The sequence below is a fragment of the Mobula hypostoma genome, chromosome 13 (genome assembly GCF_963921235.1).
Source record: "Mobula hypostoma chromosome 13, sMobHyp1.1, whole genome shotgun sequence".
In the NCBI taxonomy this organism is placed as follows: Eukaryota; Metazoa; Chordata; class Chondrichthyes; order Myliobatiformes; family Myliobatidae; genus Mobula; species Mobula hypostoma.
Window position 1 is genome coordinate 38,789,722 of NC_086109.1, and position 12,448 is coordinate 38,802,169.

General features: G+C 39.3%; 1 protein-coding gene across 2 annotated transcripts in view; it reads right to left on the reverse strand.

Annotated features, from left to right (window-relative positions):
- lad1 (ladinin) overlaps nucleotides 1-12,448 on the reverse strand; it is a 111,590-nt gene that overhangs the window by 79,941 nt on the left and 19,201 nt on the right. For both annotated transcript variants that reach the window (XM_063065560.1, XM_063065559.1), the window contains exon 2: nucleotides 4,731-4,859. In XM_063065560.1, the coding sequence (XP_062921630.1) occupies nucleotides 4,731-4,859 (129 nt within the window). The remainder of the gene's footprint in view (nucleotides 1-4,730; nucleotides 4,860-12,448) is intronic.

Below are 12,448 nucleotides of genomic sequence, written 5' to 3' on the forward strand. Positions count from 1 at the left end.
TTATGCCCTTTTGGCACGCATTTATCATGCATTTTCTATCTCCCATTGTAACATGTAGACCACATCCTTACTACTGTTAGATGGTCTGTTTATAACTCCCAACAGGGTATTTTTACCCATACGGTTTGTTAGAAACATAGAAACATAGGAAACCCACAGCACAATACAGACCCTTCGGCCCACAAAGCTGTGCTGAACATGTCTTTACCTTAGAAAATATCTAGGGTTACCCATAGCCCTCTATTTTTCTAAGCTCCATGTATCTATCCAGGAGTCTCTTAAAAGACCCTATCGTTTCAGTTTCCACCACCGTTGCCAGCAGCCTGTTCCATGCTCTCACCACTCTCTACGTAAAAAGCTTATCACTGGCATCTCTGCTGTACCTACTTCTAAGCAGTTTAAAACTGTGCCCTCTCGTGCTAGCTATTTCAGCCCTGGGAAAAAGAGTCTGACTATCCACACGATCAATGCCCCTCATCATCTTATACACCTCTATCAGGTCACCTCTCATCCTCTACTGCTCCAAGGAGAAAAGGATGAGTTCATTCAACCTATTCTCATAAGACATGCTCCCCAATCCAGGCAACATCCTTGTAGATCTCCTCTCCACCGTTTCTACGGTTTCCACATCCTTCCTGCAGTGAAGCGACCAGAACTGAGCATAGTACTCCAAGTGGGGTCTAACCAGGGTCCTATATAGCTGCAACATTACCTCTCGACTCTTAAACTCAATCCCACGATTGATGAAGGCCAATGCACCGTATGCCTTTTTAACCACAGAGTCAACCTGTGCAGCAGCTTTGAGTATCTGTGGTTATATGGATTCAGACCCCAAAATCCCTCTGCTCCTCCACACTGCCAAGAGTCTTACCATTAATTCTATATTCTGCCATCATATTTGACCTACCAAAATAAACCACCTCACTCTTATCTGGGTTGAACTCCATCTGCCACTTCTCAGCCCAGTTTTGCAACCTATCAATGTCCCGCTGTAACCTCTGACAGCTCTCCACACCATTCACAACACCCCCAACCTTTGTGTCATCAACAAATTTACTAACCCATCCCTCCACTTCCTCATTCAGGTCATTTATAAAAATCACAATGAGTAATGGTCCCAGAACAGATCCCTGAGGCACACCACTGGTCTATCCACAATGATTCAACACTGTCTGACACTATATCATCTCTTTCTAATGATTTGATTTCATTCTTACCAACAGAGCAACACCACCCCCTCTGCCTTCCTGCCTGTCCTTTCAATATAATGTGTATTCTTGGTCATTAAGCTCCCATCTTTAATTTTCTTTCATCCATGATTTAGTGATACCTACAACATCATACATGCCAATCTGTAACTGTGCTACAAGTTCATTGACCTTATTCTGTATACTGTGCACATTCAAATATAACACTTTCAGTCCTGTATTCACTCTTTTCAATTTTGTCCACCTTTTACATCGCAACTCATCCTGTTGACTGTAATTTTGCCCTATCATCAGCCTCTCCTTGCTAGGAGTCTCACCACACTGCCTATGCATGTAAACCAACTACCTCATCTTCAGCACTATCACTCCAGTTCCCATCCTCCTGACAAATTAGTTTAAACCCACCTGAGCAACTCTAGCAAACTTTCCCACAAGGATATTGGATTCACTTGGGTACTAACTTAACCTAACTGAATTGGTGTCATCAGAGTACATTTTTTTTCTGGATTGAAAGATTGAACAAGGCACGAAAATATCACAAAAGGTCGGCCAGAGATCAGAGAGATCACAAACCATGACTTAATCGAGGAGGATTGGGCTGGGTACCTATCTATCAATTTATGGCTGTGTCCCTTTATAGCAGGGGTTCCAAGTCAATTTTATGCCATGGAACCCTACCATTAATTGAAGGGTCCATGGACCCCAGGTTGAGAAGCCCTGCTCTATGGGGTGCTGTACTTGGGGTTCTAATGTAAAATAATTTTTCTTGAATGCCTGCACGAGGAGTTTTCCAAGTTGATTAAGGATAAAATCAAGAAACCAATTCCAACCAATCATCACATCCATTAGGTGTGGCTTTGCTGTTATTATATTACAGTTACAGCAGCTATCATTTCTTTAGGAACCCATAAAAGTGTCAAACCCCTTGGATAATGTAATACTTGGTAATAGCTAAGCTCGTACAGTTGATAGCAGACCCCAAGATTTTAACTGGTACTGGGAAACCTTCAGGTAGTTCTTTTTCATCATGAGGTTAACCATCATGAGGGATCACCCTTGAGTCTGATATGCACTCCTACCAAACTCTAATCCATTACTTCCAACCAGCTTTCCCTTGACCAATGCCAACTACCAGTCCCCAGCCTGAAATGCCCTGCACCCACTCCCCACCAAATGCCAAATGACCCCTCTAAGCACAGCCCCTAGTAGACCTTCTAATAGGATACTCCCATCCCTCTCCATTCACAGTCCTCTGACTCCTGTGACAACTTTCCCTTCCCTTCCCAAGTGCCACTGGTTTGATTACATTCATATACTTTGTCATCTTGGGTGGAGGATTGGAGATACACCTTTATCAAAGGAGGTGTAAGGTGCTCCTTCCCTCTGCTAGACTGCAGGTCACCCTTGGGTAATGTGTAGCACCTGCTTCATCCCCCTCCCCCAACTGGGGTCATGTGAAGCCATGAAAGCAGATGGTGGATGGACGAATGAGTAGCTGGGGCATGTCACACTTCCTGGTTATACAACTGCTGATGCCAGGCCGACTGTCTCTGAGAGTATTGATAATTGCTAGGGACCACCTGTATGGTAAAGTCACTGTCCAGATGAAGGCAATGGCAAACCAATTCTGTGGAAAAATTTGCCAAGAACAATCATGGTCATAAAGACCATGATTGCCCATGTCATATGACACAGCACATGATGATGATGCTGCTGAAGACTTTGTTACCATTAAGCACATATAGGAAAAGCTTTTCAAAGTACAAGAACATTTCAATACAGCACAGAATCTTGGACCTCAACCACTGCCAAATATTGGTGTGTCAGTCCTTCAGTCAAAACTTTCATTGGCTTGTTACACACTATCTTATTAACTCACTTAAATTGGCACTAATTTCCAGGCAGAGTATGTTTCAGTCATAGAGTTTTTTAACCCCTGGCATCCTGAATAAATCTCTCCTCCATGGCATTGCAATCAATCCTAATGTAAGCTGTGTGTGCACATTTATTTCTAATCTGCTGGTCAAATAAAGAAAATCTGTGAGGAGATATTGCTGACAGAATGTGCACTTCCTATAAATCCAATATTAATTGAATTGTTCTGTATATTATTTGTCATTATGATAGCCTTGCTGCTGGGCCAAAGTTTATTGCCCTTCCTAATTGCCCCTTAACTGACAGGTCCATCAAGCTATTTTGGAGAACAATTATGAGTCAAAAACTACAATCACATACAGGCCTAACAGGGTGTTGGATTGCTGATTCCTTCTTTGAAAGCTAATATGAGCCAATTGGATTTTTATGAAAAATATCAGTATCAGCTTTTTATTCCAGATTTGCATAATCACCCGAACTAAAATTCTCTATTTATTACAATAGGATTTGAACTTATGGCTTCCAACCAGTAGTTCTGCCTTCTAGTTATTAGTTAAGCAATGTCTTCCTTTTGTTTCATTTCTGCAATAGCATCTTAGTTCAATTTTTTTTATTATGCCTTCATTCCCCCTGAAAATTTTACTAACAAGAACTTTTACTTTTTTCCCAGTAATATTATAACTTGATTTGGTTTCTCCTTTACCCTTCTTGCTTTTGCATCTTATTTTCAAAAACCCCTTCCCTCTTTCCTGCTCTTCCCTCACATTCCTCTCACCATTCCATTAAACCAACTGTGCTACCCCACTGCAAGTCTGATTATTGGCTTTGAATGTGGTCATTGCTGTTAACTTTTGTCTGGTGAAGTAGAATGAGCTAGAACTTCTCAGTGTTCGTAATGAAGTGCATTTCTACTGGAACATGAGGTTGTGAGATTGGTTGCTAGGGAATATATTATTTTCCTTTCTAAGAATTTTGAATAGTACCAGTGGTGTGTGGTGTAGTCTCGGGTATCTCTAGATGATGGGCTATGAATGTGTAACTGCTAAGAATATTCAGAACCAAGAACAAGACAATTGTTTTTGGACTCTCAAGAGGGAATAACACCATAAATCAGAGAGTTGTTTTCTTATGTCTCCCGTCTCGCTGTGAAATGGATACACCCATTTTTCCCTATTAGGGAGAGAGAGAGAGAGCCTGTGGTATGTCAAATTACCGGGTGAACAAGTAGTCTTTGGGGTACTGCAAGTCTGTGTTTGTATTGATGTTTTGCTGCACGCTTGAGTGCTCGGTGGAAGGTGCAGATGTTTTTTTTGCTGGTGGGGGGTCATTGCTTTGCTACTGCTTATGTGCAGGGGGGGAGCTGCAGGGGCTTTGGGGTTCTGACATTTAACTGTCATTCATTCTTTAGGATGCTGCTCTGTTTTCGTGGATGTTTGCGAAGAAAAAGAATTTCAGAATGTATATTGTATACATTTCTCTGACATTAAATGTACTATTGAAATCTGTTGAACTGTGTTGGAAAGTGACTTTTGATTGTGTCTATTTTATTAAATGCTGGAGTAGTTATTTGTTAAATACCACCTTTCTGACAATAGATTACTCCCCAGTCTATTGGAGACTACTCTGTTAGAGAACAAATATTTGTACCTGTTTTCGGATGTATATTGCTCTTCAAGAACATCTTCATTATCTGGTGATGAACTGGTCACTCGAGTTCGGCGCCGACGAGCTTTCTCAAATTCTTCTTCATCCTCCATTGATCTTAGCCTTGCCAGACTAGAAAACATGCAATAACGATTTTATCTAATTAAACCTTTGGAGTGAGGAGGCACTTTAAAATCAGTTGAGCACTATGAAAGTTGTAAACTAGTCAGAATAGTCATCATTCTATATCAGGGCATGAAACATCTTTGAGAAGTGTTCCCCCACATTCCACTAGGAGCAGAAAAATAAACTACACGCACACACATATTTCCTTTATAAAAATCTTTTTTTGAATTTTTTCAAAACTGTTGACAACTCACTAATGCTGAATCACAATACCAGCAGCTTCCTTTATTTAATTCCTCACAGCACTTTTTAGAATGTGTGTTTAGAATAGTTTGATTCATGAAATTGAAGTCAACTCCTTTCAATTAACAGAAACAAAACCTGAAAATACTGAAATGCCCGGAAAGGCAGTCAGGATCCAGCCATGCAGATGCTACCTGTCCTGCCTCGTGTTTTAGTATTTTCTCTTTTCATTTCATATTTCCTGCGTCTTCCTGATAACTTCACTGACTGCAAATCCAAACCAATTCTATGACTGATATTGTGACTGTGAATGAGGTTACTGGAGACCCATTGTAACCTTAGTATATAGCTCTTTATTCATCACAACAAATATGCATCATTGTGGAAACACTCGCAGTAGAGGATCACAAACCCTTACTTTGTTTATCTTTCTAACTCTACAGTCTTCAAGGTTTCAGAATCAGAATCAGGTTTAATGTTGTTATGCAGCAGCAGTACATCACAATAGATAATAACAAAAACAGTAAATTATAGTAAGTATATCATACATATCTATCTATATATACATGTGTGTGTGTGTGTGTGTGTGTGTGTGTGTGTGTGTGTCTATCGCTCTCTCTCTCTCTCTCTTTCTTTCTATCTCTCTATATGCATATATAAATTTAGTTAAATTAAATAAACAGTGCCAAGAGAGATAAAGAAAATTGTGAGGTAGTGTTCATGAGTTCACTATCCATTCAGAAAACTGATGGCAGAGGGGAAGAAGCTATTTCTGAATCATTGAGTGTGTGCCTTCAGGCTCCTGTACCTTTTCCCTAATGGTAGCAATGAGAGGAGGGCATGTTCTGGGTGATGGGGATCCTTAATGATAGATGCCATCTTTTTGAAGCATCTCTACTTAAAGATGTCCTAGATGTCCTAGATGGCTAGTGCCCATGATGGAGATAACTGAGTTTGCAAACTACTGCAGCATATTTCGATCCTGTGCAGTGCTCCCCCCCTTACCAGACAATGATGCAGCCAGTTCAAATGCTCTCCATGATATATCTGTAGGAATTTGCAAGTGCCTTTTAAGACATGCAAAATTTTCTCAAACTCCTAGTGGAACATAGCCACTCCCGCGCCTTCTTTGTCACCCCAGCATAGATCCTCCGAGATGTTGACAGTCAGGAACTTGAAATTACTCACTCTTTCCACGACTGATCTCTCAAAGAGGACTGGTGTGTGTGCCCTCATCTTACCCTTTCTGAAGTCAAAAATCAATTCTTTGGTTTAACTGATGTTGAGTGCAAAGTTGTTGCTACGACTCAACTCAACCAACTGAACTATCTCGGTCCTCTATGCTTTCTCATCACCAGTTTTATTCTCTCAGTTACCTCGATTTCAATCCATTCACTATTGATGGTGCTTGCATCATCTGCCAAGACCCCATGCAGTAAACCTCCATGTAAATCTCTCCGCTTCTCTTTCCTCCTTTATGATGTTTCCTCTCACTAATCACTTTCCCCTGTCGCTTGTGCTTATTTAGCTCTGGAAATTCTGTTCAAAATGGTTCCTGTGAAACACTTGTTTTTTTTTAAACCACATTAGGAGTGCAATATAAGCATGTTCTTGTGCTGCCATTTTAAAGTATGTAACATAGAACAGTTCCAAAACATCCAGATTTGGCAAATGCAGCACAAGGTGTGGCTATGAGTCACTGAAAGCAGGTTTAATCCCATTGCTAGTGAAGACAATACAAGTGTTGTTACCATTTCTAGTCAAGGAAGAAAAAACATGATCTAAAGCTCCTATCTTTGATCAACATTCTACAACTAATACCACAGAATGTTAACCTAGAGATTCTGTTGGGGGATATCTTAGAAGTACAGCGATCCCTTCCATATAGGCCAGAAAAATTGCCAACATTCAATTAATAAATTCATTTGTTTTACTTTGTAGATTGTTGATTTTCATGGGACTGTAGAAACCCACAGAGGGAACACCAGCAAGTGTTTATCTGTCAAAAGAGTCTGTAGCTCAATATTAAAATTAGTAATTAACACAAGAAACTTTACCAAATGGTAAAATGCAGTTTGATAGTGGAAAAGATAAAACATCAAAATCATGTCTAATCTTTTATGGATGTACAACTTCATTCAATTTGAACAAACTTAAGCATAATTTACAACATTTAAGCTCCCCCTATCTTCCTTATTTATAAATGTTCCCCTTTGTTCTACAGCATCAGGTTTGTTTCAAAATACGCATTGCAAAAGATTGATCTTGTCTGTTTTCATCAATTTAAGACTACCGCTTTAATTTCCAGAGGTAGAATTTGAACGAGAAGTGTCAGAAGTGGCTTGCATGTGTTGAGAGTTTGGTCATGGCTAGAAACAACACCTGTCTCAAGAAGGACCTGGGCCCACTGCAATTTGCCTATCGCCACAGTAAGTCTACAGCAGACATGATCTCAATGGCTCTCCACGCAGCCTTGGATCACCTGGACAGTGCAAATACCTATGCTAGGATGCTGTTTATTGACAATAGCTCAGCATTTAACACCATCATTCCTGTAGTCCTGATCAAAAAGCTGCAGAACCTGGGCCTCTGTACCTCCTTCTACAACTGGATCCTTGGTTTCTTAACCAGAATACCAAATCTGTGCAGATTGGAAATAACATCTCCACCTCACTGACAATAAACACTGGTGCACCTCAGGGACGTGTGCTTAGCCCACTGCTCTACTCTCTCTAACACCATGACTGTGTGGCTAGGCATAATTCAAAGACCATCTGTAAGTTTGCTGATGATACAACCATTGTTGGCAAAATTTCTGATGCTGACGAGAGGGCGTACAGGAGAGAGATAGACTAGTTAGTTGAGTGGTGTTGTAGCAACAACCTAGCATTCAACATCAGCAAAACCAAAGAGCTGATTGTGGACTTCAGGAAGGGTAAGGTGAGGGAACACAAACCAATTCTCATAGAGGGATCAGAACTGGAGAGAGTGAGCAATTTCAAGTTCCTGGGTGTCAAGATCTCGGGGGAACTAATGTGATTACAACATTTTGATGCAGCTATAAGGAAAGCAAGACAGTGGCTATATTTCATTAGGAGTTTGAGGAGATTTGGTTGTCAACTAAAACACTTGAAAACTTCCACAAATATACTGTGGAGGGCAGTCTGGCCGGCTGCATCACCATCTGGTATTTTGTGGGGGGCGGGGGTGGTGGTAGTGGTGACATTAAATGTATGAACACTACCTCACTACTTTTATTTTAAGTTTCTGTTTTTGCATTACTTAATATAACTGAATCTTTTATTTTATACACATATAATAAACTTACTGTAATTCAGTTTTTTAAAATATTTATCATGTATTGCATTTTACTGCAGCTGCAAAGTTAACAAATTTCACAACATATGCCGGTGATATTAAATCTGATTCTGACAAGTGGTTTGAACTCTTTGCAAGGACACAAGTCTAACTCTTTCTTGTAGCACTTTAACTACAGTGGATTTCAGTTAATTTGGGACACATTGGGACCAGTACATTTTGGCCCAGTTAATTGGCTGCCCCAACTCACTGAACTTTCATGAAAATAGCTAAAAAGGTATAAAATAAGCAAACTGAATAACCATTTATGTATTTAAATAAAATACAGAACAAACTAGAACACTACCAATAGTACTACAATACTACAAAACTGTGTATTAGTTCCCAATAGTTGTTGACAAAGGAATAAATCCAGTGTACTGAATGAACAAAATCAATGCAGACACCTAGTACGAATAATGGACTGTTAATGACAATTACATCCTCCAAGTCTTCATTGACATTGTAGCATTCAAGATGATTGTCGACAGATACCTTCAATTCATAGTTCCTAGCTTATTGAAGTAGGACAATCATTTGAATATCACTCCCGGCTGTTTCTGCCATCCTCAAGCCTGAATAATTGAAAGTGCAGTGAGCAAAATGGTTCTGAATTGCCTTACCCTTTTCTTTCTCACCAACTATCGCTGACAAAATCACTGCTTTTGAACATAAACACATGCAACTGATGCAATTTAAAAACTGTTCACTCAAAGCTAATGGCCAGATGATGTGCATGCGACTGATGCTGGTTAGAAAATGTTCGGCAACAGTCTACTGCTCCAATTAAGTGCAATATTGTCCCAAATAAACAAAGCGAATCTCAGCTATTTTCTTAACCTGTTTTTGCTCTTTAAGAGCTGTCCCAAATAAGTGGCTGCCCCGGTTAACCAATAGCCCAATTAACTGGAATCCACTGTATTTGAGCACACATTTGCAGCAAGCACAACTTCACAAGTGTAACATTGTGACTTGAGGAAACTACTGCTCAATCAGGTTTGAGATGTAAATTTTGATTGTGAGGTTAATCTTGTCACAATTAAAACCTAGGAACTAAACCTACCATAACAAACGGTATTGCCAGAGAATGTTGCTATGGAAATAAATTGCTCAGGAGGGTTACATAAGCATGTACTTGTTCAGCATTTTTTTCCTTTTATATATTTGTTGTTGAACTAGTGTATGTGTTCTATTTGACTGCTGCTGTGACATGTGATATTTCATTATGGTTTCAGAAGTTGAACTGGGGGCATTTTCCTACGGGGAAGCAAATATTTCCATCAAAATATCCTTTTTATTTTCTTGTGAAATTGTGCTTGCTGCAAATTTACAAGTCGTTCACATTCAAGTGCAGTGGAATCCAGTTAATTGGATATTTTTAATATTTCTTGTTAATTGTTATTTCTCCCACATCTGTCCTCCTAACTACAACCTCAAAATATTCCAACTGATGGTGAAATTCTTTATAAATCCAAGCTGAACCTGCTCAGTCCAAATGATTTTTAAGTGCCCTGCTATCATTTCCTTCATTATGGTTTCAAAAATTTTCAATTCTAGTTATTTGAGGCTATTTGCTTTCTTTCTCCCTTGTACCATAAACAGATACTCTTCCTACCCTCCAATCTGTATAATTTCAGAGCATACAGAAATTTGAAAGATAAAATAAAGTCCCTATCTATCTTTCTAAATATGAATCAGTAAAGTTCCCCGACAAAGAATGGTTTCATACATGAAATCAGAAAGCATACAGAAAAGCAGAAAAATTGAGTTTTAAAAATTAGGTAAAAATGGCAAACATAATAGTTATTCTCCGTGTTGTGAGTGGTCTGAAATGGTTGATATGCATTGTTTTAATAAGTTAAGCGTCCTCTTTCACTGTGACCTTTTATTTCTCTTGCTACCAAATTCTTTCAGGAAAGAAGATTATTTCATGATTAGTGAAAACACAAGTAAAAATAGAGACGAGCACTGGCTTGTGGATGTTTGGGAAATGGGAATTTGCCCCTATTCTCAAATAACTACCCAAAGATTTGAGGTATTGGATAAAATTCATTCTTACTTAATTTATGTGAAAAAAGTAAATAAGCATAAGGTCTTTTTTCAGCTGGAGTTTTTTGATGCATGCACAGGTGATGGAGATCCGTCTTGCAGAAAATTGTGATATGGAGCATTTTCTAGGAATGTAACCTCCCCATAATGCAGGGTTGGCGTGTAACTCGTTCTCTTTGTCTCACTTTACATCCCTGTTAAAAATGCTGGAACTGCATGTTCTTGGCATTATATACAGACTATGACATAAGAAGTGCTCTTTGATGTTGATCGAGTTAACTTGAAGTAGATGCAGTCCTTTATTGGTTAAATGTTGCCTGACATAGCCTCACTGTAGTTGCAGAGAGATCCCAGAACAACTATGCAAATACAATATCCTCTGGTAGACATGTGATATGTTACTTCTAATGTACTGAGCTAGATTTCACTTGTTTAAAATGCAAATTGATACATTTTAAGATCAATTGGCAAGATAGTTGTTTTAAATGCTACAGAATATCAGTATCTTGTAAATCGTGAGCTGCTTTGCAGGTCAAGTAATATCAGCAGGCAATGGCTGTATTGGTCTTTGTCACACCTGATGTTTTGAAGTGTAAGGTCTGAACTGTAATGAGCTGGTGCCTGTATGGATGGTTTAGATTATAGATAATTATCAAAGGTAGAATGAGTCAACAGTGGAAGGAATTCATGCAGCTGGAGAAGTTAGATTTGCTTACAAATCAACAGGAATTCATTCAGGTTAAGTCATTCTTATTACATGTCACCATCGAATTTATGCACCCAAATAGTCTACTGTCCTTGTGGATGCTCGTATTAAATGCAAGCCATCGTGGAGCCTTAATTTTGTACCATATTAATCCAATGACATTTCTGAAAGTCATTTATACAGGGATCATGGACCTCATACTTGATTAACTTATAATGTGAAGAACTAGGTACAAGAATTATTCATGTAGCAAAAGATTATCATGATGGGAAAGGTTGAAAAAAGTTCTGGGTCTCAGAAAAGCCACCCAAGTAAAGAGTGGCTCACTAATTATAAACTTCAGACAATCCAATGGTAATGTCCAAGATGAATAAAGGTTAATTTTCCCATTATTGTTACTAATTCCAGTCAGGCATAAAGCAAGAAGAATATGCTATGATTGAAGGGGTTCTCCCCTTCGAGAAATACCCCCAAAAATTCCTAAACAACTGGAGAGAGGAAGATCAATGAAAATATATTTATAGGTAGTGCATCTGTTGAAGGTTGTTACCAGCTTTACATTCTTAGCATTAGATGTAATTAAGTCATGCTGTTAATCTCCACATTCAGTAATGTGTAACTTTTTATTGCTTGTGAATCAACAACAGGCGGGAGATGTCTATCTACTCTCATGGTTGTCACAATAGGCCTATGTGTGGTTCCACAAAAACTTCCAATCATCAACTGTGTTACTGAAATGCAGATTTAGTAAGCTCCATGAATACCAATTAATTCATAACATTCTCCTACTACCATTAAAGAACTTAATAATATTAAACACAATAAATTCAGCAGATGTTGGAAATCCAGAGTAATACACACACAAGACGTAGGAGGAACTCAGCAGCTCAGGCAGCATCTATGGGAAGGAATAAAGAGTTGCTGTTTTGGACTGAAATCATTCATCGTGACTGGAAAGGAAAGGGGTAAGAAGCCAAAATAAGAAGCTGGGAGGAGGGGAAGGAGTACAAGCTGGAAGGCGGTAGCTGAAGCCAGGTGAGGGGGAAGGTAGGTGGGTGGGGGAAGAGGTGAAGTGAGAAGCTGTGAGGCGATAGGTGAAAAGGTAATGGGCAGAAGGAGCAATCTGATAGTAGAGGAGAAAGGATCATGGGAGAAAAGGAAAGAAGGGAGGCAGCTGAGGGAGGTGATATGCAGGTTAGGAGGAGGAGAAGAGGTAAGAGTGGGGCCACAATGGAAAATG